The 26,170-nt window shown below is 48.8% G+C and overlaps 2 protein-coding genes across 6 annotated transcripts in view; both read right to left on the reverse strand.

Moving 5' to 3' along the window:
• The window catches only part of SCAP (SREBF chaperone), a 42,802-nt gene extending 35,660 nt beyond the window's left edge, over positions 1 to 7,142 (reverse strand). For all 5 annotated transcript variants that reach the window (XM_081159194.1, XM_081159195.1, XM_081159196.1 and 2 more), the window contains exon 1: positions 6,996 to 7,142. The gene's annotated coding sequence lies outside the window, so the exon portion shown is untranslated. The remainder of the gene's footprint in view (positions 1 to 6,995) is intronic.
• Positions 7,143 to 10,310: 3,168 nt separating this feature from the next.
• On the reverse strand, positions 10,311 to 21,185 carry ELP6 (elongator acetyltransferase complex subunit 6). The gene is made up of 7 exons (XM_081159370.1): positions 20,993 to 21,185; positions 18,930 to 19,008; positions 18,340 to 18,410; positions 16,395 to 16,513; positions 15,443 to 15,644; positions 14,530 to 14,676; positions 10,311 to 13,412 (listed from the first exon to the last, which is right to left on the reverse strand). The coding sequence occupies exons 1-7, from the start codon at positions 21,044 to 21,046 to the stop codon at positions 13,284 to 13,286; spliced, it is 801 nt and encodes a 266-aa protein (XP_081015496.1). The 5' UTR covers positions 21,047 to 21,185; the 3' UTR covers positions 10,311 to 13,283.
• Positions 21,186 to 26,170: the final 4,985 nt, after the last annotated feature.

The raw sequence follows: 26,170 nt of genomic DNA on the forward strand, positions 1-26,170 counted from the left end.
CGAAAAGACATCTCTCTAAAGAAGACACACAAACGGCCAATAAAGATGAGAAGATGGTCAACACCACTAATCATTAGGTGAACACAAATCATACCCAGTGAAATACCACTCCACACCCACTGAGGGCGGCTTTATTAAACAACAGAAACGGACAAACAAACGGAGATACCAGCGTCGCCAACAATGCGGAGAACTGGGAACTCGCAGGCATCCCCGGGGGAGAGTAAAATGATGCAGCCTCTACAGAAAACAGTTTGATGGTTTCTCAAAAAATTAAACAGAATTACCTACCATATGAGCTGGCAATTCTTCTCCTAGGTATATTCTCAAAGAACTGAAAGTAGAGATTTGAAAAGCTCTCTGTATGTACATCCACGCTTATAAAAGCAGGATTCACAACTGGCAACAGTGGAAATTGTCCAAATGTTCATTGGCAGATGAAGAGGTAAAATGTGGACATACAGTAGAATATCATTCACAGCCTGAAAAAGGAATGAAATTCTGACACATGCTACAATGTGATGAGCACTGAAAACATTGTTAAGTGAAATAAGTCGGTCATAAAAGGACAAATACAGTGTGATTCCAGTTACCTGAGGGACCTAGAATAGGAAAATTCATAAAGACAGAAAGTAAAATGGTGCTTGCCAGGGGCTGGGAGGAGGGGAGTGTGGGGAGTTTAATGGGTACAGAATTTCTGTTTGGAATGATAAAAAAGTTCTGGAGATGGACAGCACAACATTGTGAAAGTATCTGATGCCACTGAATGGTGCACTTAAAAGTGGTAAAAATAGCCCAGCCGGTGTGGCTCAGCAGTTAAGTATCAACCTAGGATCCAGGAGATGGTGGTTCGATTCCTGGTCAGGGCACATGCCCGGGTTGCGGGCTCCATCCCCAGTCGGGGGCATGTGGGAGGCAGCCGATCAATGACTCTCTCATCATTGGTGTTTCTCTCTCTTTCCCTCTCCTTTCTTCTCTCTGAAATCAATAAAGACATATATATTTTTTAAAAGTGGTAAATATAGTAAATTTTGTTATGTATATTTGCCACAATAAAAAATACCACCAAATACTTTGAAAACTATAATGAGGAGTGGAGGAATCAGAGGAGACCATGAGTAAATGACAGACATAGCTGAGTGGCAGGCACACACAGGCTCACTGCCCTCTGCTTTAGGGTCTCTTCAATTTTATCACAATAAACATGAGTAAACAAAGAAGTCCTATGAATGTGCAAAGCCTTTTCAGAGTTTATGCCCTCACAAAATTAGTGAGAATGAAAACACAAGAATCAAAGACCCAAATGTAAGACCTGAAACTATAAAACTCTCAGAAGAAAACAAAGAGCAAAAGCTTCACCGTGTTTGATTTGGCAGCGATTTCTTGGATATGACCAAAGGCATGGCAACACAAAAGAAAATGAGCAGGCTGGACTTCGTAAAAACTTGTAAGCTGTGTGCATCAAAAGATACAATCAACAAATTTTAAAAAAAGGAAAAAAATACAATCAACAGAGTAAAAAGGCATCATGGGAGAAAATATTGACGAATCATGTATCTGATAGGGGACAAACATCCAGAATATATAGAGAATTCCTAAAACTAAACCGGGGGGGGGGGGGAATCCAACTTTTAAAAATGGGCAAAGGACTTGAACAGAACTTTCTCTAATAAGTGCTCAAGATCACTAATCATTAGGAAAATGCAAATCAAAACTACAGTGAGAGGCCTAGCCTGTTTGGCTCAGTGGTTAAGTGTCAGCCTGCAGACTGAAGGGTCCCGGGTTCGATTCAGGCCAAGGGCACATGTCTTGGTTGCAGGCCTGATCCCCGGCCCTGGTCGGGATGCGTGCGGGAAGCAACCAATCGATGTCTCTCTCACACCAATGTTTTTCTCTCTCTCTCTCCGCTCCCCTTCCACTCTCTGAAAAGCAATGGAAAAAGTATCCTCAGGAGAGGATTAAAAAACAAAAACTACAGTGAGATACCACCCCACACCCCTTAGGATAGCTACTATAAAAACAATACAGAAAGTAACAAGTGTTAAACATTGCTGGTGAGAATGTAAAATGGTGCAGCCACTGTGGAAAACAGTATGGAGGTTCCTCAAAAAAATTAATCATAGGCTTACCACATGACCCAGCAATTCCTCTTCTGTATATACCCAAAAGAACTGAAAACAGGGACTTGAGCAAATACTTGTACACCCATGTTCATAGCAGCACTATTCACAATAGCTGAAAGGTAGAAACAGCTCAAATGTCCATCAACAGATGAGTGGATAAACACGGATGAACCATGAGGATGTTAGGATAAGTGAAACAAGCCAGCGGCAAAACGACAAATGCTGTATGATTCCACTTATATGATGCAATTAGTCAAAATCATAGATAGAAAGCAGAATGGTGGTTGTCAGGGGCTGGGGGAGGAGAGAATCGGGAGTTCCTGTTTAATGGATAGAGTTCCAGTGTCGAAAAAGTAGGACTACAGTTGCATTGTGACACTCTTTTGAGTTAATAAAGCTATTGTAATAATCATAACCTGCATGTCTTTTTCCATACTAACAACTGTAAACCTCCTTTTGCCCAACCCTGGACTTTAGACAAAAACAAAACAGTGGCTCAGAAGAGACACAGCCATTCCAGGCACTGCACCTGACGGAAATTTCTAATTGGCCTCACAGATTTTCTTAGGGACTTTTTATACAGCTCTCAATGCAAGCTGATGGGGTAATGCAGAGAGTTTAGAAAAGAGCTAACTTGGAAGAAGGGCCAGAATTCTGTTGCTTCCTAATGATCCAGCTTTATCCAAAAACAAAAAACTGCCCAGAACGGGTGCGTTGAAGCACCTTCTGCACAGTCCCATGGATGTGCTTTCTCAGTTAAACTTGGGATGGCTTCTGGGAGGTAAAGAATTCAGTATTATCCTCTCTGACAGGAATATGATACCCAACACTCTCTGCTGTCTGCTAAAGGCGGGTCTTGATGTTTCTAACAGTCACTGTCGCTGGGGTGACAAATGTGAATGAATGTCAAACCCAACCAGGACTCCGGCCTGAAAGAAGGAAGGGAATCACCCTATGGAGAGGAGTATAAACATGAGCTGGTAGAGGGAAGGAGGGCTGGGCAGGGCAGCTTGGGGCAGATCATGAGACTGTAGAAGAGGAGAGACTATGACTGGAGACTCTCTGAGTAACTGTCGTCCTGAAAGGTACAACCCAAGCCCACAGCCAAGTATGGCAAGCTGAGGTGGACAATGCTGCTCAAAGGGGAGAGTTATTGGAACACATAAACATAAATGAAGTTTTATGTTTAAAAAACAAAAAAAGTTGTAGAATACTTTTTTACATGAAAAGATGTTCACACAGTAAAACAGAAAATGGGTACAAAACAGTATGATCCCATTATACAGAGAAAGAATAAGAAAGAAGCTGTACTGAGATCACAGACAAGTGTGTGTGTGTGCATGCACATGTGCCTATTAATTCTTCTTCAACATGGATGACTTGTATTAAAAACTCTAATCCCTCAAGAAATTTAGAAATATGGGATTGCAGGAAAAAAGTAGAAATCACACTATAATTGAAAATACAATTTTAATTATGACTCATCTAAAGATAAGGAAAGAACTGGCTAAAAACAAAGCCAGTTATGTACCTAGCAAAACCCTACTGTAAGGCTGGCTTTATGCTGATGGGACTCAGCGTGAAACATGCAAGCACTGGCATCGAGCCTGGTTTTAGGAGCATTTGTACGGAGCCCTGGCTCTCAAAGTATGGTTCCCAGCCTGGCGGCAGCAGCACCACATAATAATTTGTTTGAAATCCCAATATTGGGCCCACCTCTGACTTACAGAATTGCAACTCTGGAGGTGGGAGTACAGCAAGCGCTCCAGGTGGTTCTGATTTAACGCTAAGGTTTGAGAACCAGTAGTATAAATAATGATGTCTCACCTAGATAAAAACTGCTTGTCTAGGAAGTAAAATGTATTTCTTGCTCAAAACTCACTGCTGTGTTAACTTAAACCCTGAACAAATACTAATCCATTCAATTATGAAATGACAAGCTGGAAGATGATGAAGGCATTTTTTAAGGTAGGTAGAATTCTGGAACTGCTCATTTTGAGACAGTGTACCAAGCACTAGAGTGGAATGAAGGGAAGAAAATAAAATCTAGTTTGTAAAAAAGTGATAAGGAGTCACTGTATTTGAAATTTCAATATTTAGATGATTTAAAAATATTCTATAAAATTGGCGGATAGCACAGATATGACTATAACAACGACCACATTTGTGTGGACTGATTATTTCAGTCTCCCTGGTTTCTAACTGAAATTAACATGTTTACAATAGAAGGGGTTCAACAAAATTTCAGCTTCCAAAGGGCTTTATCAGTTACTGTAGCTTCAAAGTTAAGACTGGTGCTCTACCTGAGACATAAAGATGACCGAGACATCGGTTCCTCATTCACACTCATGACTGCAATTTTAAAATAATTCATAATTGGTTATTAATATGAAATACCATTCTATGTGGAATTACACTGAACTTCACTAGACCTCCAATTCAGGAACCAATGGTTAGCACAACGGCTTACATAATTTATGCATTTAGAAAATGCTAAATATCAAATAAACCAGTGGTTTCCAAAAGTTTTTGATGCTGAATCCTCAACAACAAAAATTTGAGTATACACCCCCAATATATGTGTATTTAAATATAAATTACAGTGTTCGCTTTGGAAGCACAGACACATAAATTACACAGGTACTACTGTGATACTATAGATGTACATTATAAAATATATAACAAAAATTCAGTAAGGCTGATATAAACATGAAGATCATTTTTAATTTTTTTCCTGAGACCCATGTGCACTCTTGATGCTTGAACACAGACAGACACACACACGCACACTCGCTTTGGACTCCACTGCAAAGCTATGTATGGCCCAGCGAGGCCGCAGGCATTCTCAGGCAGTGCCCCTAACCACTCAAGTGGAAGCCATCAAATGCAGTGGCCAAATTGCTGTCACTTTTCTGCTCAGTTCCACCATCTCTGACTCAAGTCTCTGACGTTTCCTTCCTCCCTTTACCTCATCAGCTTCTGCCCCCTCGCACATGCAGTGGACAACAGAGAAGACTATGAACCCAGCAGGTGCAAACAGCGTAAGAGCATCGACTCTGTTGTCAGACACACCTGGATCTATGCCTCCAACTCACCAGGTGACCCAGGGCCAGTCAGATAACATCTCTAAAAACTCACTAGCAAAGCAGGTAGAAACAATATCACCTCACCTGGTCGTTATGAGTGAGATTAGCTATTATTAGAGCACCCAGCACAGCACCTGGACAACCCAAGGGCTCAATAAACAGTTCACCCAGAATCATCACTTCAGGTGGCAAAAGGAGTCACCTGGACTTTGTTCCATGGGCTGACCCGCGAAGGAAGCAGGCTGGAGTGCAGGGCGCTCAGGTGGGGGAGTCAGGCGCATCTGGTTTGAAGGCCTGATGTACCACTTACTAGCTGGGTGACTCTGGGCACCCACGTTCTCTCCGAGGGGCAGCTTCTCGGCTGTTCAATGAGAGTGACGACACAGATCGTATGGGAAGTTCCTGGCAGAGCCAGTAAAACCAACTTTGGCGGCCAGCAAACGGCCATCCACGGAGAGGGTAAGCGAACAGCACACAAACCTAAGTGCCGCTCAGGGTCCTGGGGCCACACTCCCGGGCTTGGCCAGACACCAGGACAGTAACCCTCCCGGAGTCTACCCCCAACATAAAGATAAACACACCCACGAGCACGGTTTTTTTCCCAACTGGACAGCTCATTTGTGACCTCAGGCAATTCACAACCTTCAGGCCTCCATTTTCTAGTCGTAAACTAGGGGTAGACGTTTTACCCACCTTCCAACGGGAAACTGGATGATGGGGGGGCCGGGCAGGGATGATAAACAGGCGCTGTTTCTGCCACAAACGACAGAGCTCCCAAACACCAGGCTTTCAGTTCCTGAGACCTAATTCTTTCCATTTCCATCTATGACCGGAAAAACGAGGAGGGAGGCCTGTTTACATGTATTTTGTATTTTTTACACCGTGTGCCCGGTAGGCAAACCTGCCAATGTGCAAAACACCTAAAACCTGAATTGTATTAGCACACACTTAAAAAATAATAATAATAATACAGGTCGCCAACTGAGCTTCACTCAGAAACGACCAGGACGGACCCAGCGCTAACAAGGCACCGGGACCGACTCCCCTGCAGAAGCCCCGGCGGCGGCGGGAGGACGCGGGGCCCCGAGCTCCACGCGACGCGGCGGGCCGCGCGAGGCTGACATCACTCAAGATACCTCCCTACATCCGCTTTACAAGAGTTATTACAAAACCTCCGGTGTGAGTTCGGTCAGGCAGCCCTGTCGCCACAGGCGGGGGGGCCCTTGGTGGCCCGGGCCCCCGGGCGCGGCCCTCGGGCAGCAGCGTCCCACCCGCGCGGGCGCCTCAGGCCCCGGGGCGCGCGCCGTCCTGCTGGGCACGCGGGTGACGAACCCGCCGGCAGTCAACAGGCGCCGCGTTAGCCAGTCCGGTTCGGGTGAGGGCGGAACAGAAAACTGGAAGCCGGGCAAACCCAGCGAGGCCGCTACGCGGTGCCTCCGTCAGACCTTCCGAGAGCGGCAGGAGGGCGCCCCGCGCTCGCGGAAGCCCGGACACCCCCGAAGCAGGTTCCAGGCCGACAGCTTCCCGCGGGACGGCGGGGCCAGCGGGGCCAGGCGCGCAACGGCGCGACCCCGACTCCCGGCAGCGGCCGCCCGCGGCCAGAGGGTGGGGTGGGGGCCCCCGGGGGCCGGCCCCCTCTCGGGGCTGCGGTCCCCCAGGCGGGCGGCACCGCTGCTGGACAGCGCCCGCGCCCGAGCGGCCCTCAGCCCGGAACCCCCGGACCGCGCGGCGGGAGGCCCGAGCCGGGGCCCGTGAGCAGGCGCCGTGGGGACGCGCGCGGCGGTACCTGTGGCGGCAGCGGCTCCCCGGCGGCGGCGAGGGGGCCGGCGTGCGCGCTCCTGGCCCGGGGTCCGGTGCGTGGCGCCCGCCTTCTTCCTCCCCGCGCCCAGCGCCGCGCAGCTCTCCGCCCCTTCACCCCTCACCTCCTACCTTTCCCCTCCCGCCCCGCCGCCCTCCGCACGTGTTCCCCGCAGCGCGCGCATGCGTACTCAGCGCCGCCCGCGGCTCTCGGCCGCCCCCTGGCGGGCGCCGGAGGGAGGGAGGGGGGCGGGCCCGGCGGGGCCGTCGTGCAGGGGCTTGCGACAGCCTGTACCTTCGAGTCATCAACAACGTGCACATGATGCCCATGGTCCCTGTTACGTAACAGCAGAAAATTAAAGCAACCGACATACACAACAAATGCAAATGGAGCGAATCAATTATGTCCCTAAGACGAGTTTCCCTCCAGCCTTTTAAAAGAATGTTTTATGAATACAATGTTGAAAGATGTTTTGAAAGATGGTTCAGAAGGAGCCAAGAAGGGTCTGGGGTGATACTGCTGTATGTGGGGTGGTCAGTGGATATCTCTGAGTTGAGGATTACAGGTGTTGGGTTTTTTGCATTTGCTGATGGACATTTAACCATTTTCTACATGGAACATGCATTTGCTGTAATAGCTACATCCACAGAGCGTTTACTGTGTCAGGTGCTGGGCTTAGCGCTTTGCACAGGTGCTCGGCTTTAAGTAGGTCCTGTTTCTGGGTCTCATACAAGGGAAAAGGGAGACATCACCTGCTCTGGGGGCGCTGGGCCATCCCAGGATGCTACCAGTTGCAATTGCCGGTGGAGCCTCCAGTGGATGCCTTGATGACACACCACCCTCACCCTGGAAGACCAGGTCTCTAGTGTCAGACATCATCCCCCTGCTCCCCTGAGCACCTACCCTGAGGCTACCTGGTTATTGCCAGGGTTCAACCCTGTTCCTGCTCTCAAGGCTACAGCACTGGGATTGCACAAAGTGCAGCTATGCCAGGAGGAAACCAGAGGCCACCTTTCTGGCAGCTCCAGTCACCCTGTCCCTTTTAGGTGTTCCTCAGTCATACACCTTCCCTCACCCCTGTTCCCACTGGACTCTGGATCAGCTCTCCAAGGCGAGTCTTGCCTCCCTCCCTGCCCACCACACTGTTACCATGAAATTAACCACCAGTGGGGACAATTGGCCTCGGCCCATGAAATTATGCCCTGTATTCAGGGTTGGCTTCTAGCTTTAGATGAGAATTTTTTCTGTAAAGGAAGAATTCTTTTTCTGTGTTATTTTTAAACTAGAAAGGCAACAGCAGAGAGAAGTGGGCGGGCGGGGGGGCTGCCTATATCCCTTACCCATCTCACATCACTCTCTCCAAACCTGACCCCTTGAAACACTGACCCCTGACCCCTCAGAAACCTTGGGCAAAGGGGATTGACTTCTCTGTTACCAGTCCACCCCCACCCCACCCCACCCCCACTGACTTACTCCTTTCAGCAAATAAAAGCCTACCCAGGTTTTTTTTCCATTTTCTGAGTGAACCTGCATGTCCCAATCCCCTTCTTTTACTGTCAAGTTCCTACAAAGAAAGTGGTTCCAAAACTGCCTTACAGCAGAACCAGCTGGGGAATATTCAGTTAAATCAGAACCTTCCTGAGCCCTACCCTAGGCCCACTGAACCAGAGCCTTCTCTCAAGAGACGGCCTGTCACTCATCACCCCTTTCCACCCAATCACTCCACCAAACTTGTGTTTGCAGGGAACCAACTCTCAGCAAAGTCTGGACACTTCTCTCCAAAAAACAAGAGCCTCTAAAAACTGACACTCATCTAAGTGCCTCTGTGCCTTGCAGCACAGCCAAGAGTTCTCTACTGCAGGAGGAGAAAGACAGAGGCTCATGGGCCCTGGTGAGTGTGCTACAGAACGTCCCCCATGAGTAGAATGAAGTAGCTGTTTTAGGGCTTCTCCCCCAACATTTTATGATAAAAGCACAGGGAACAGTTGAAAGAGCCATAGTTGACAACTATGCACCCTAGATTCTACAGCTTTAATGTTTTGCTTAGTATATCACCTATCTTTAAAGAAAATCTTACCTATCCCTTTATCCACCTATCAATATATTTATCTTGCATTTCCAGCTAAGTTGCAACTACTCGATCTTAGTTTTTAAATATAATCCAGGTGGAACGGCTCCATTTAGCCCTAGCTAGTGTTAAACCAAAACGGTCATGGCCGAAAGTTTTTCTGAAGTGCTAGCCAGAAAAGGACCAGGCCCTGGGGCATGAAATGTAAGCCACCAGCAGCTGGGCTAGATGAGAAAGGCAACAAGTCCACAGTCCTGGGGTTGATGGCCTCTTTCGTGCAATCAACTTGGGAAAGAAAGATGTATGTTGTTTTGAAAGAATGTACAGATAAAGGAGGTGAGAGAATTGAAGCAGGGCTCATTTTGGGATAGGTGCAGGGTCCCTGTGGAAGTGTTTGCTCTTTAGGATTGGTTGTGGCCAATCTGGAAACAGTCTGGGAAGTTCATGCATAAGCCAGGGCCAGAGATGCCTGGTGGCCGGATGCCTGGCTATCCTCTTTAGTTGGTAAACAGTCAACTGGAAGTTAATTCAATTTCAACATATGCTCAGGAATGTAAACAGCCTTTTGCTGTTTTGCCCTCCAGTTAACTGATTAACCTCCCTTGTCTCTTCCTTCCACCCTCCAGCCTGCTGTAATTTAGGGCATCTCAGAATTTTCTTCCCATCATTGGCAAAGCTCAATCTTACTTCAAATTGCTTACCATGGAATGAAAAATCCAAGTATTTAAAAAATCTAAATGGAGCTTAGAGACCATCAAGAAGCGGTAATTCCCCACACTTAAGCTTCTACACTGGGCCAGGCCTCATGAAAATCTTGGAAAATAGGGGCTGGGTCTGTTTCACAAATGAAGAAAACTTCTCGAAAGGGAGAGAGACTTGCCCAAGGTCACTGATGATGTGGTGGCCACAGTCTGGGATGCAGGACTCTGGGTTCCAGGCCACTGCCCAGACATCTCTGCTTGTTGTGGGTGCTGAGAAGGGTGTTTCATGATGATGCAGGTCTGTCTTCATGATCATTTACACTGACAATCACGCTCACCATGAATAAGCATTAGTGACAACAGCTAGAAACGCGATCAGGTGGAAAGGGCTGCTACAGCGCCAGACTTCTTGGATCTGAATCCTGGTTCTAAGACGCAGCAGCAGCTGCAGCTGCTCTGTGGCCAGAAAAATTAACTTCGCGGAACCTCAACTTAGGAGTCAGGTTCCAAGACACAACCAAGAACACCGACCTTGGCGATTTTCAGGAAAAAATTTATTCCATGTGAACACAAGTAAAATGCCTAGATCCCCCCAAAACAGTAGCCATTCTAATAACCATGATGCAGTCGCTAAAAATATTTAAAATCTCCGAGTTGTAATGATATCCATTCAATGCCTTTATTAAGTTCCTACCGTGCATCACAGACCAGGGATACGCGATGTTCCCGGTACTAGAGAAGTTATCTTCCCGTGTGTACCTTTAAACAAAGCCTTACAGGCAATATGAGGGTTACTGCAGGTCATAGTAGCAGCCATTAATAATGAACTATTGACTTTACAGTATGTCACCTTATACAATCCTCCTAATGACCTTTAGATGCAACTAGGATAACCCCCATTTTAACCACGAGAAAACGGAAGTGCCCAGCTTGAACTTGCCTGAGGCCACGAAGAAGTCGCATCAAAGTTGATCTGCAAGGAGACAAAGTACATACAATACAGGAACAAATTCTAAGTGAGTCAAAATTGAAGGCATACTTTAAAAATTCTTTTAAGCTGGAAAGAAAAACAACAAAGAACAGCCCCATCCTTGCAGTAAGAAAGAAAGACATTTCTGAACCCTGAAGAACTAAGATACGATCAGAGACAAACAGGAACACTGCAAGGTCCTGTTCAAATAGTACTGTTTCCACAAGTCATAAATTCTTAACCAATTCTCTGCTCTTTCAACTCAAAAAAAAAAAAAAAAGTGAGGGGGAAATCATTGCTTTGTCCTGTGAACATCAGCCTGTGGGCCTCCCGTTACCTGAATTGTTTTTATGGCCTCGTCACGTTCTCCACCCACCACTCGAGTTTGTTTTCTCCGCGTTTGTTTTCTCTGTGTTCCACCGCAGCAGGTGCAGTTAGGATTGTCTTTATCTTTACAACCCCTCCTATAAAACACATGTTCTACAAATATTTCTTGAATGCATACCTGGATATTTTTTTGTTTCTGAAGATAAACTAGTTTTAAAAAACCAGAGTGCACAAAAATATACATGAACAAAGACAATGATAAAACCTTACTTTCCAAAATTTGATGAGGAATTAGTAAAATAAGGTTGACACCAGCTTTTAATTGATAAGTGATTGGGAGTGAGGAACAGATTCTGTACACATGGGAAAATGCAGACAGAAAATCATACCCTGGTCATTAAGTGTCCATTTTCACACAACACTGCACAACTATAAAATTAGAGACTCAACGCTCATGGAGGAAAACCTGTTATCACTGGTAACTGGCTCCTGAAGAACACCTGGTAATAGATGAGGACACCCAGGGGTGAACTTGGAGGTCCCACTTCAGGGCGCCAACTCTAAAACTCATCCTTCCTCGCTTGTCACAGGTCCCCTCCCTGCTTTATCTACAGCACTTCTTACGTTCTAACTCTACATGTTACTTCTCAATTCTGTTGACTGTCTGTCTCCTCCACAGGGACGTGACCTCCAGGAGGGCAGACACCTGTTTTTGTCACTGTCATGCCCTTAGTACCTACAGCAGTCTGCCATTCAGAAGGTGCTGAGGATCTGTTGAGTGAATGACTGTTCTAAGGAAATAAGTGCTTGCCCCCACTCCCAAACAGGTATACTATATAAAATTCATAACGGCATGATTTAAAATTACAAACACAGAGCCTTTATGCCCAGAGAATAGCCATTAAACATTAAAGATTTAGTCAAAACATTTACAGAGTAAGTGAAGCAACATAATAGCAACATTCACAACATGGAGAATGCTTTGCAGTGTCCTGCCCACTCGAAACTGTAACTCACAGGAAGCTTGTATACATAATGAAGTATTAATAAATGAACCATTAAGATTCCTAAATAACTACTTTCTCTTAAGTTACTTACACTCATAATTTTCAAATACTCTACCAGGTCTGCAATATTTTGAGAAAAAAAGCAGCTACGATTTCAGTGGGAAAATCAAAGCAATAGTGTGATCGGAGGGGAGGGGTGACAAACAGCCCCTTTTACAAAGACTAAAAATGTAGAAAGTTAAAATTAAAAAACAATTGAAACTCCCCTACTGCAAAGCAGTGTTATTTTTTCATTTTATTTATTTTAAAAATAAAATCCACTGTGATATAATTTAAATACTTTAAGAGAATAGGCCTAGTGTCTGCTGAGATGACCCTGGCTGAGGGGCCAAGTGTGGAGAGTTGGCATCTACCGGATGGCGGGGCAAGAGCTCACCTCCTGTGGTCTCCCCAGGTGAGGGAGGCACCAGCTCCTCAACAAGGCCCCATCCTGCCTGGCAGCAGGAACATCTCTTACACCCTCACCAAGGCCATGCACACTTGGACCCTACATGGAGCCTCAGGCGACCACTGCAGGGGTACCAGGACCTGAACCAAGGGGGGAGCCAGCCTCACCTTTGCATGAGGGTCAGTCAGCCAGCGTGGCCTTCAGCCAGGCCTCCTTCCCCTCAGCCTGCTCTACAGGTGAGTGTGCTTCCACACTTGCTAAGCCTGTCTCCTCACTGGACTTAGGGAAAAATACCTTTGTAAAACAGAGGTGAAAATGAAAAGAGATAACCCACAGGCAACCACGATGTGGGAATTCATGTTATGCCAGCCATGATTATTACCCTACCTGTCCCCTGGGATGCCTGCCATCTAGGACTGTCCCCTGGCTGGCATGTTCAGACCCACTCTGGCTCTAAAGGCACAACAACCAGAAACAGGCAGTTGAGCTAAAGTGTATTTACATGGAAGGCTCCAAAGGACCCCTTTCACCCAGCTTCAGCGTCTCTCTCAGCAGAGGCAGGGTTGCGAATTCCTCATGTGATTTCTGAATACGGCCCAGGAAAAGGGCACACGCCACAGCTCCACTCCACCATCCCCAGGTCGCAGTCCAGCCTGAAATGAGGCTGCAAAGGCGCACAGGTGCATTCCTGCTTGGCTGCTTCCTCCGCCACACGGGAAACTGCCCAAGGGGGCTTTGTCTGCCCTGCAGGCAGGTCACAGAACAGCGGGAGACATTCCTTTGGCGAAAAAGGACACGCTCTTGTCCTGTATCTTGTACTGGTAAGTGAGGCTGCGATCCCGCTGGGCGGGGGGCTGCGATGGTCTCCGCCACAGGATCCTCAGCTACGGAGACAGGGAAAAGATTGAAAGAGAAGCACCCCCTCCCAAGCACCTGCTGCACTGTGACCCTGCCTGACTCCTCCGTGACCTTCAACTGGAATATCTATGAGGTCACTGTCACAGGTGCCATGAGTAACGGGACCAACTTCCAAAACAAAGCTATTACCAGCTAACTGAAAATAAAGGTTTCCCCTCCATTACAACAGTGACATAGGCTCGCAACAGAACAGGAAGACAAAAGTAGCCAGAGAAAACCCCTGAAGTGTTTTTATGGGCCCCCTTCGGTCCTGTTTCTGTACATGGTCTAGCACTAGCTGGCTGCATTAATTTCGAGAATCAACTCCTTAGAATCTGTATATTCGATTCAGAGGCTCAGGAAGGCTACACATTTGTGTGGGTGACATCTCGGCTAACAGGAATGCTCTGGGGACCAAGTGGTTGCAGAGCCAGGCCCCAGCGCCCAGCGGACCTTCTACCATGCTCACGCCGTGCCACGGGCACCACGATAGCATCACTGTGCTGCTTTATTTCCCACACCTGCCTCTGAATGACTCTGGGCCAAATCCCACTCACCCTCACCTGCTCCAGAGGGGTCCACAGGAAGTTAACCTGGAAGCTAAAGGGAGGCTTTGGGGTGATTCCAAAAGAGAAGTCTCAGCAGGCAGAGAACCATGGCAGCCCTTTGGAGAGTAAAACCTGAGCCCAGGCGAGCCCGACCCTTCCGCCTGAGTGCTTACTCCCAACACCGTCGGGGCAGCAGCAGGGGAGCAGCAACCCCGGCCACAGGGAAGGCTGCCTGAATCTGTTTCAAAAGGAACAGGGCATGCTGTCACCCTGAAAGGAATTCTGCCATTTACTATGGGCCCCTGCATTCCACTCCAGAAGGCTGCCTCCTCTTCAGGAGCTCCACTTGGGTCACAAATAAGCCCCCTGTGGAAAACCCACACTGGTGCATGGGGCTAACTTGCATTCACACAACTTCTGAGATTTCCCTTCCAGCTGAAGGGACGCCCCAAGCCAAAAAGCCCTCAGCCCAACACTATCCCATGTGAGGTCTAGACTCAGGCACAGACACAAGCAGCCCATCGCCCAGTAGGATCCTGGCCCCACCCCTGCGCACCTGCCCATGCACATCCCTGCAGAAGCCGGTGGCCAGGCCCTCGGCCCGCAGGATCAGGTGGCTCTGGTGACTAAGGCCATTCAACAGGATGTCATTCTCCTCGTCCTCGGCATCTCCGCTGTCATGCACAAGGGCCACTATGTTTCCCTGCAACAGAGATCTAAGATGGAAACTTGCTCTTGCCTGGAGGGGAAACCTGGATCGGGGACACGGGCTCTCTCTGTGCCTCCATGCCCCACACCCCCTCTCGCAGATCAACCTCCACGATGCCGCTGCAACCACCCCTTTGTGGGGAGGACCCTGCCTGGGCTTCCATCACCCACTGGACATCCAGCCACCAGCACATCCAGCCTGTACTTCCGGCTCAAGTCATCTAAGAGTAAGCCTGGCCTGTGGTCCTCCTTAACATTAAGAAGTGCCGCCATTCCTGAGAGGTGGGCACCTTAGCCATTTCTATTTTCTAGGTTGGTCTACAGTTACTGTTAAAATTGCTATTATGGCAAAGTCTCTGTTTTTGCCTAGTAATCTGACAAAAGTTACAACCTATACTTGCATTGCGCCTCATAATTTTTAAAGCAATTTATACCCATTATCTCAACAGATCTTCTAAACACACGGAGGGATAATGACTTGCCCCAGGACACATAGGCAATGTGACAGGGCTGGGACCCTGCTGTCCTACACATGACCAGTCCAGGGAAGATGGTGCTGTCATCCCTTTAATTTTACTTTTTAGCAATGGCAAGTAAGCGAAAGCAGGGTGGGTAGAACAAAAAATTTCTGGGCCTGCTAGAGTAAAGCCCAAACCCCAAGCAATTAAACAAAAAAAGATCACCGCAAGCCAATGAGGTCTGGACCTGTCTGGGCCCTTAGCAGTCACATGAGGGAGCTCGGCAAGCAGGCCCATACGTACCTGTAGCTTGCAGCACACCGTGGCTCTGCAATACTGGATGAAGTCTAGCACGGCCACCGCTCCCACACCCAGGCTCAGCAGCACACTGAGGTCATCCACCAGCAGCACTGGGCACCTCCAGGCAGTCTCCCCATGGTCCATGGGCTTCAGGGCCTCCTGCACAAACTCGTACAGTAGCTGCAGGTTCCCAGCGTTGGCCTCCCTGGGACAGAGGGCAAAAATCAGCAGAGAGTTCACTCTCTCTACAGTGTTTGTCTTGGGCTGAGCAGCATCACAGGAAAGGGCTGAGGGAGGCAAGGAACTGGATCACAGTCCTCAGCACCAAGGAGTCATGATTGGTTGGCAAGGAAAGGCACGTGCATGCACATAAGTTGTTCTTCAATGCAAATACTCCTTGAGGCCTACTAGGCACAAAGCACTGGGCTACACACTGGGGACACAAAATGAATAGCCTCCCTGGCCCACAACACCACCACACAGCCTCTCAATCCAAGAGTTTAAGGCATCTGGAGATTCATCTGGATGTAGGTGGGAGAAGCCTTCCTGGAAGTCTTAACTGGGTACAAAAAGCTAAACAGCAATTCAAATGTCCTGGTGATGAGGGGCTCTGGTCTAAGGGCCGCTTGTGTGTGTAACAGATGTGACCTGTTTCTGAACAAGCTGGTCCAGAACCCTCCATCTCCCCAGGGACTGCCCTTGGCTGTCATTTCCCAGAAACAGAGTGGACCATTCTACCACATTCTCAGCAGACAACGCTTCCTACAGCTTCTGGGACAGCCATCCACCATCTGGCCCATGGGCTTTCCAGTAATGCTGTACCACCAGAGACATGTCTGACACCTGAAGCCAGCTCTACCCTCCCACACACTGAGGACAAGGAATCACACGGCAACCCTGGTCTGGGCCCACCTACCAGGTGTGCCCCGCTGGGCTGGGCTGCAGGCTGACTGACCTGAGGAACTGCAGGGGATGTGGCTCCTCCTTAGCCTGGAAGAAGATGTCCACCGATGACTTGAGACCCTCAAGGCACACGAGCTGCCCGCGCTCCCGTGCCGTGGTCAGGCTGACACCCTGAACACAACAGAGGGAGAGTGAGTTACTGCATCTTGCAGGGCAGCCCACCGGAGAGACTTGGCTCCAGCTCACAGGAGGTTACAGAACACTGCGAAGCCCGTACATGCGCACCTGTCCACGCTCCCTGCGGCCCGTGTCTGCTTCCCCTGGCTGTCCCCAACCCACAGTTCCCTTCTGTTTTCAGACGTGCATTTACATTTAATTGTCACTTCTTTAAAAAACTACATCTTTTGCTTATATATTTATTTTTTTGATTACCCAACACAGATTTTTAATTTACAATAGTAATATAGATTCCTTTTTAAAATGCATGTATTTATAAAATTAAGCACATTAAAAACATTAAGTAAATAACAACAAGAGGGTAGGAGAATGACAGTCTCTGTTACTACTCAACTCTGCTATTGTAGAACGAAACCAGCCAGACAATTCATAAACAAATGGGCGTGGCTATGTTCCAATAAAACTTTATTTATAAAACACAGAGGGCGCAGGCTGTAGTTTGTTGACCCTCGCTTTAACCAGAACTTCTTAAATATGATTCTTCATGAACCACCCAATTAAAAATCTCAAGACACCTGATTAAAATGCAGATCCCTGAACCCTACTCCAGACTTCCAGAACCAGAAACTTGGGAGGTAGAGCCCAAGAATCTGCATTTCAACAAACACCCAGGGTTGGTAACACAATCTAAATGTGCAACCACTGCTCTATCTGTGAAGAAACAGGTGACATGCCCCTAGACCAGGTCTCCATTGCTCATTTACCCACTAGTGTTCACAATGCAACACCATTAGCTCCAGCAGCCGCCCCTGGCAGAGAGACTCCTGATTATCAATCACCTTTGCTCTTGCTCACTGCCACCCTACTCATGTAAGTACAATAATTCACCAAGAGTGAATGGAAGTACATAGCGTACGGAAGCTCACTCTAGTGCTTTACATACCCAGTACTGTGCATGCCACCCCTGCCCTGTTGATGAGGATTCCAAATAAACAGAAAAAAAGCAGCCAATCTGGACATGAGAGTCCACAGCTTCCTCATCCAAAACACCAATGCTAAGACCACAGAGAGAATGCTTCACAGACCTGGAACACAACATATGTTCTTGACATGACTGCTCTCCCTGAGCTCATGCTGACCTCTAACACAGGAACTTCTCCCTTGTCTGCACAGAATGAGAAAGAGTCTGCCCATCTCTCACCCTCTCATTTGTTTCTCTGCTTCAGAGAAGAGGCAGTGGCTTGGCCCAACAGTAAGACTGACATTTCAAAGATCACTGCTGATGGGTGGCCAGGTTCTCTCCCTCTCTGGGGCTGCCTATCAAAACAAAACAAAAAAAACCCTCAGTAAGTCCATCACCAGCCTCTTGACCGACACATTCTTGCCTGCCTTTATCTGATGAGATGAGGTGCAGGTGACAAAAATGCCTCTCCCCACATCTGAGTCCTAAGCCTAGACTTAGGGAGAGACAGTGGGAACTGTCTTGACTTGGTGGCAGATCAAGCTGTGATCTCCAACCCAGCAGAACCAAGATTAAAGTCCAAATTGACAAGGAGAAAACCTTAACTGGTCTAGAATCAGCAAAGATGAGTTTGATTAATTAACAACAGATCTGGGTCTATAAACTAAATTAATGAAACATGAGGAGATGCTGCCTAATCCCTTCAGATAAAGGGTCTAGGATCCCACGACTTCCTTAGTCCCACCCTTGCTAAGTTCTCTACAACCCAAATAGGGAAGCCCAGCCTCAGAGCACACTCACACGTGCATGGCACACTCACTCACTCAGGGACCTCACCACGGAGGTTTAAACTACTTACCAGCTTCTGTCCCACAATATTGTAGTGACTGAAGGACTGAACGAGAGCCACAAAACAGACTTTACAATTAGCTGGAAAACAAAATAAATTGCTTTTAATAATGTCTCTAATTACAATAAGTCTCGTATACTTCATACCTCTGGAAACAAAAGCATTGAGGCAGGTCTTAGAGACCCAGAGGTCTTGCAACCTAATATACCCAATTTGATTCTAAGATGCATTTTTTGTTCACATTTAATAATTATACTTTTTTTCATTGATTCGGAGATGTACTTCTGTTAGATCTGTACTGGGTACCTTATTTTTTCTCTACTGTAAGTAAATTGTGGCCTTTAAAAAATTCTCATTTTCTGTTTGTTGTTGGTATACAAGAGTACAATTAATTTTTTAAACTGGTGCTATATCCAAGAGGATATAAAGGAAACACAAAGAAGCTCTAGCTACCTTACTGAACATAATTAATTCTAATAAACAGCCATCTGGCTACCCAAACACCAAAGCCCCAACTATTCCCATTACTTCCTGAAACAGGCTTTTATTTACTTTTTTGCCTTGGGTTTCTTTTTTAATAGCATCCATGAGTCCCCTACCTTTGAGGTAGAAGGAGAGAAAGTGGTGCACAAGGAAACTGCCATCTGTCTCAGCATCACAGAGTAGAGTCAGTTTCCCCTAAAAATTAAGAGGAACACAGAAAGGTGAATCAGACGCCCTAGAAAGAGGTCAGCTGACTGTATAAATCTAGTTAACTGTGCCTACCCCTATGTTTCTACACCTAAAGAATATGTATATATGTATACGTGTGTGTATACATATATATATGTTACATGCATGCATTACATATATGTATGTACATACACACATGTATATAATACATATATACTAAAGTTACCCAAAAAAAGTCAAAATTATGGAAAAAAACAATCAGTATTAAGTCGTTCATTATAAGCAAGCATATCTCAGCTTTCACTTTCCCAAAGCAATACAGAATACATTGCCTCTCTCTTCCCCAGCTGGTGTGGCTTAGTGGTTGAGCTGCATCAACCTATGATCCAGGTGGTCATGGTTTGATTCCTGGTCTGGGCACATGCCTGGGTTGATCCCCAGTAGGGGGCGTGCAGGAGGCAACCAATAAATGATTCTTTCTCATCACTGATGTCTCTATCTCTCTCTCCCTCTCCCTTCCTCTCTCTGAAATCAATAAAAACATATTTTAAAAATAAAAAAACAAAATCCCTCTTTTCCTCACTCCACCTAGTAACTCAGGAATTAGTCTTGGGGAGAATGAGATACGGAACAAAGGAAGCTTTTACCATCAGAATCCAACGAAAATAATAGCCTGCGAAGACTGGAAGGGACCTTCAAAAAAGTCATCTGATCCTGCTTCCTCCCTATTTCTAATTCTGATGTCAAGTCTGCCCTACAGGGTGGGAAAGGGGGAAGAAGTTGTCGTTGACAGAGACCTCCCGTAACAAAGTTCTCCTCCAAATGGCTCTGGACACTGCTTCAGGCAGAGCTCTGATCATAGAGAGCCCTGGAAAGGCCTCTAAGACCCTGGAAAGGTCTCTGCAATGCCTGGCCGCCCTGGTCCAGCCACCTCTAGTTCCTTGTCAGTGAAAGGGAAGGTCAAAATCGAGTGGTATTAGATACACCACCTCTGTGCTGTTGTGACCTTTTCACCTATAAAACATGAAAGATCACACTATTAGATCTTGAGGGTTACGCCCAGTGCTGTCATTTCCTGGTGCCCACTCTGATCCTCCATTCCCTCACTCTGACCCTGGGCTGAGGACTGCGGTGGTGCCAGTAATAATTAGTAAGGTAGCAAGCGCCATCTGCTGGCTTGGGCAGATAAGAACTGCTGGGCAACTATAAAATCCACCAGGATCTATGGAAAGCCATGATTTGCATGGCACTATGGGGTTAAAAGACGGCTTTACACACATCGTGTCTTCGCTGCCTGGAGGAGCTTACCATTTCATTAGGAAGACAGAGGTTATAAAATAAACCAGGTATGTTCCTGGGAGAGGTAACCCCTGGGCTAAAACATGAAAAATTTCGAGATGCCCCAGAGTGCGGGAAAAAGAGTGGAGAAAGTAGAGTGGCCAGGCTGTGGTGCCAACGGTGGACTTGATACAACCCAAGGCTGGCTGAGAGCAGCTTGGAAGAGCACTATCAGACTCCGTAAGGAAGTCAGAGGAGCAGCAGCGTTCACTGCCACCCGCCGAGTGCTACCGGCCCAGAGGGAGACTCCGGACGATTAAGAAGCTGGTCCCCTGTGAAGGGTGGAGAGTCAAACTCTCCTCTCCTCTCTTCTCTCTCCCGCAACCCCCCCCCCCCCCCGGGCAGTGACCACGCACATGGCTCCGAGGTACACGTTTGTGAACGTGAGAGCATCCATACGTCTGACATGCTTTCTAGGAACTTTGAAGGGCACAGGCGGCCTTTGAGAGAACGCGAGGTTCAGAAGCCCACCTGGCGCGGGTCCTGATGTCCAGCCCAAGCCCCAGGCCGGCCCTCCCCGGACTACAACTCCCAGGCACAGCCTGCCCGCGGACAAGGCGTCTTGCCCACGGTCCGCGTACACTTCATCCGGGGACGCGTCCTTCCGCCACGCTCCCGGAACAGCCCCCTCCCCCACCGCGCCACTGATTACCTGCTCCACCCTGTCAGGGGTGGTATCGAGCAGGTTATTGAGCTCTGGCAACATTCCGAGCTCCGGGGACCCGCGTTCGGGACAGGGAACTAAAACTGCCAACGAGACGAGGAAGAACAGAGCGCAGCGCACGGAACTCACGACCACGGGGAACGAGGGCCCGCGCGCAGCGACGCTTCTGCGTTGACCGCAGCCAATCAGGAGGCACCTTGACCTGGACCGTTTCCGGCGCACGAGTGATGACGCGTTTCCTGCCGCTGTCCGGCTGAGCTCTCGGCCGGGCGGCTCCTGAGACTGCAGCAAATTCGGTTCCTGCTTTGCGGCTCTGTGGCGTTTGAGCCCTCGCTGTGGCCCCCTCAAGGCCCCGCGCAATCGGGTCTCTTCTTCTCTCCCTAAGCCTTTCTCTCTCCATCCCGGGCGAGCTCATGCTGCGTGTCGCACGGTGTTAGAAGCTTGGGCTGCATCGGTGAAGGAGAGGGGCCAAGATGCCTGCCCTCGCGCAAAGCAGAAAACAAGCATAATAATGATGGAATTACGTATTGAAAAGTTCAGTGGGGTACAGATAGGTTTCAGGATTAAAGAGGCTGTCAGGGTAGCTCACTAAGAAAATATGGAGCGCACCCTGTATGTCCCTCCTTGCACCAACTGTTCCCCCTTTCTGAATAGCTCTTTTTCCCAGATACTCGGCTGCTGAAAAAATCCCCCGCTTCCTTCAGGTCTTTGCTCAGATGTCACTTTATCAGCGAAGCCTTCCCCGAGCACCCTATTTAAATCACGAACTTCCCCTTCCCCAACATTTCTCATTCTTTCCCCCTGCTTTTATTTTTTCATGGCCTTTATACCCGGTATACTAGATCTAGTTCTGTACAAGCCCAATCAGCCTCAGATCATCAGGGACAAGCCGGTAATTGGACCAAGTCAAGTTTATTGACTCATGGCGATGAGAGCGAGAGCACGCCAGTGGAGGCCTGGGGCCTGTCACCAAGCAAAGAGAGTTGTTTGAAGATTTGGGGAAGGGCGGCGCTCAGGTGAAATTTATATAAAGTAGTGATTTGGGTCCCCCAAATCACCTAACAAGCCCAAATACTATAATTATGTTCCAACACTCTCTTAATGACACACCCCATGGTCTTTCCGTAGTATGCATTCTCTTTCACACCAATGAGTAACAAACCCAACTTTTTTAACAGCAGTTATGTTCCTGGTGGTCGTTGCCTGGAGGGAATTGAAATATTTCAAACAGCAAAGTTTTTATTTTAGAGAATAAAGTTTCTTAGTAAGAAGGCAGTAGTCGTTTACAGAAAGGGGTTACTATGAGACTATCGCTGCAGCATGCCCTTGAGAGAAATACTGTCTCCTGTTAAAGTTGGCTTTACCTGTGTTAATGATGAAGAGCAGGACAGATTTTTACAGTCTGAGCTAATTTTTCCTCTCTTAGTTTCCTTATTTATCTGGATCTTTGCACTAAAAGGCAGGAAGGCTGAGATTTTGGTCTGCAATATTAGCTTTTATTTTCTCAGTGCCTAAAACAGTGGCAGGCACATAATAGGTCTTGTTTTAAAGGAATAAATGTATGTATTTTTCTGCAATTGTGGGTTTTCTTTTCACTTTCTTGATGGTGTCCTTTGAAGCAAAAATAGTTTTTAACTTTGATGAAGTCCAATTTATTTACGTTGTTCTTCGCTTGTGCTTTGGTGTCATATCTAAGAATCCATTGCCGGACCCTGTGTTGTCTTCTAAGAGCTCTTATAGTTAGGTCTTTGATCCATTTGGAGTTAATTTTTGCATATGGCGTAAGGTAAGGATCCCAGTCAGCTGTGAATCTGATAGGGGTTGTGTGGAATCTGTACGTGAATTTGAAGAGTATTGCTTCCGGTACAGATGTGCAAGAGTTTCTCTAGGGTATGTATCTGGAGTGGAATCTGGGTCATAGGCAAAGATGAATTTGCCATGAAGCTAAGAAAGCTAATTCTTTATTTATAACATCGTATTACTTTCCTTAAAGGGAGTTCCTCTCCCTCTTTGTATAAGCCTCAGATCCCATAATACCTGGGTTTGCCCCAGTCCTAGAACAGACCAATGCAAATACAGAAAAGTCTAACAGAGAAGGATCTGATGCAGGAAACTGGGTCAAAGGGTGTTGGAAGGCCTGGGGGAACAGAAGGGAGAAGGCGATTTTATGTGGCAGCTAGGGAGCTGGTGCTTCCCCCGGGCTGCAGTGCCCTCCTCTGTGTTGAAGGGGCCGCGAGCCCGCAAACTATACCTTTCCAGCTGGCTTCCAGCTGTGTGCGCTAGGGTCAGGCTGGCGGTAGGCTGGCGGGCGGGAGGAGGGAAGAAGCCGCTCTCTTTGCGCTCCTGGCGGCGTAGGCCCGGCGGGAGGGCTGCAGCGCTGGCGGGGACTTGCAGCTGCCGGGCAGTTTCAGCAGCGAAGCAGAGCGCAGGCCCCGGGTTCCCACAGCAGCAAGGGCAGTGGCAATGCTTCCAGGGGCTGCATGGCCCCCGGCGCTCCTCCTGCAGCCTTCGCCCCTCACCCCCCAGGCCTCCAGCTCGGTCTTCACCTGCAGGCCTTCATCTCTTTTCCAGGGGCTGGGCCTTCCCGGCTCCATTCCCTCCCCTCCCTGCGCCCTGGGACTCAGAGTGGGCTGGCAAGCCTGTGTGTTCACCTTGGTCTCCTCCTGGGGCTGGCACCGAGACTGGCACTGACTCGAATGCATCCTCCCAGCCCGAATGCATCCTTCACCCCACTTCTCTGCTTCTGGGCTGGTGTCCGTCACTGTTTGCAAACAGCACAGGGCCCCGCTCCGTAGTTTCCCTTTGCCTTCCGTCTCTGAGCTGGTTGCTTGTTTCCTCTAACTGCTGCCTGGTGCCTCCGCCACCTGTGACACAGTTTCATAGCAGCCCCAGATTGGAGGTGAGTCCACAGAACCCGGAGACCTTGGCAACGGACGGAAAGCGGGAAGCAGGCTGGCAACCTCCCTCACACCCGCCGGAGGGCAGCAGGCACCGCGGGAGCCGCCGGTGAGCTACCCTGGCACTCAAAGGGCCGCACTGGAGCATTTGGCCAGGAGCCCACCGGCTGCCAGTCCGCCCGCCTGCCTCTCGGGAAGCCAAGTAGTGGCCTCCTCATGGGCTCTCCTGCTCCAGAGTTTGCCTCCCTGAGGAATGTCCCTTCCCCCCTCCCCCCTGCATGGCCCCCCTCCTCCCTAGAGTAAAAGCTGGAGTCCTCTTGTGGCCTCCACTGCTGCTCTCCTGCTCGCCCTTGCTCCAGCCCTGTGGGCTCCTTGCTGCTTCTCGAGGCTGTTGCAACCACACTCAGAGTCTTGTGCGTCTGTTCCCTCTGTAAGACTCCCTCCACGTGTCTGCAGGACACCATTATGCTGAGAGAAAGAAGTCTTATCCCAAAGAGTTCAGACTGTGATTCCATCTATAAGAAGCCCTAGAGCAGGCAAAACCAGCCAATGGTGGGATGAAGTCAACCTCAGCACCTTCTTGGAGGACAAGACTCTACTCCCTGGGCCTCACATTCCTCCTTCCAGTCCCAGCTCAGGCCTCCCTCACTGAGTGGCCCTGGGCAAGTCATGGCCTCTCTCTGGGCCTCAGTTTCCCCTATGTGAATTTCCATGGAGGTGGACTCTGGGGCTGTATGCTTCCTCCCATCCTGACAGTCCAGGATTCTATGATCCCCTTGGGAGCCACAGCCACCTTGGGAAATCCCCTGTGCCGGCCTGCAGGTGGCTCAGGCCTCTGCGGCAGGGTGAGGACGACCCCCTGGGCCCTGGAGCTCCAGCCTCATGCAGACCTGCATGGAGCTGGGTGCCAAGCACCAACCCTAAGTGAGCTGGGATCCCTGAGCTCCCCCAAGAGCACAGGGCTTGGAGGGTGTGGGATCTGGTGGTCCCTCTTCACCTTTGTTCCTGTCTTGGGGCTTTGCAAGCCAATGGGAATGCAGCCCTGAGAATAAAAGCCCCTTGTCCAGAGTTCTGAGCCCTAATCCTCTTACGTGTCACCAGCGGAAAGCCGGAGCCGGTGGCAGAAGGGCTGCTCTGATTTCCCTGCCAGCCGTCTCTTGTCCCACACTCTGGTGCCAGCCCAGAGCCATTACAAAGGGCTGGCATCCCGGCCAACTAACTGCACAGCCGAGTGTAATCACCACTCAGGCCTGTGATGACGGAGTGATCACACTGTGAGCCCTGGACGGGGCTGGGGAGCCCAGGGAAGGCTGATCACCTGCCTGCCCCGAGGGCTACAAGCTAGTCAGAGCCCCAACTTTGCCCAGTGTAGCCTGGCCCCAGGGTCTTGCTCCCTCTGCGGGAGCCCAGACTGTTCCTCCAGTGATAAGGGTCCTTGATTGGGTGGTTATGGGGTCTCTCTGGGCTCAGCCATCCCTGCAGGGAGCATAGACAGAGCCCCAGCTCTCAGTCCTGCGACTCGCACTCAGGGTCTCCCTGTCCGAGGAGCGGAGGGACAGATACCTCCAACCGGGCAGGAAGCAGCAGGGCACCGCTGCTGCGCAAGACCCTGTGGACTCTGAAGAGAGGTGGCGGTGGGCAGGTGGCTGGGGTCGGAGTCAGCCACGAATGCATACGTGAGTGGGACAACGAATCATCTCCTTCTCTTTCTCCCTTCTTTTCTCTAAAATCAAGAGAGAAAAAGATGTCGTTTTTATAAACCCAATAAACATAAAAGGCAGTGGAAAATAAAAAAGAAGCATCAGTCATAAGTGTGGCATCTGGACTGGGACGCTTGGTGAAAGTCACTTCCCAAGAGTGCGCCCTCGGTGATCTCTGAGCTTCAGGTTCCTCCCTTTGAGAAACAGGACCGGAAATGACAACCCGCACCTGAGGGTTGTCACGAGAATTAGGTAAGATCATGCTGTGAGTGCCTCGCAGAGTACCGGGCTCCAGGGCAGCTGTTATTCAGTTTATTAATTTAAAAAGCTTGCAGAATCAAGGGTTACTGAGAAGGAGCATCCTGTTTGCTCAAGGGTGAAGCAGAAACCTTCTGAGCTTCCCCATCGAGACCGAGTTGCGTACACACTCCTGTCTGCAAACATAGCAGACAGGTGGCCACGTGCTTCAGGCCTGTGGTGGCCTCAGCTGGCCCCACAGGGAGGCTTGAAGCTAAAATGGGCCAGCGGGGTTGTCTGGCATGGGGCCAAGGTGGCCAGGGGTTTTTTTA

This window comes from Miniopterus schreibersii (genome assembly GCF_964146895.1).
Source record: "Miniopterus schreibersii genome assembly, chromosome: 15".
Taxonomy (NCBI): Eukaryota; Metazoa; Chordata; class Mammalia; order Chiroptera; family Miniopteridae; genus Miniopterus; species Miniopterus schreibersii.

What these genes read in the sequence shown, in the direction of transcription:
- ELP6 (XM_081159370.1), bottom strand. Translation starts at nt 21,046, where the DNA reads ATGTTGCCAGAGCTCAATAACCTGCTCGATACCACCCCTGACAGGGTG. An exon ending in TCTCTCCTTCTACCTCAAAG is followed by an intron (nt 18,411 to 18,929) that starts GTAGGGGACTCA and finishes TTTGTTTTCCAG; the next exon opens with CTAATTGTAAAGTCTGTTTT. An exon ending in GCAGGGATGTGCATGGGCAG is followed by an intron (nt 13,413 to 14,529) that starts GTGCGCAGGGGT and finishes CTGTCTCCGTAG; the next exon opens with CTGAGGATCCTGTGGCGGAG.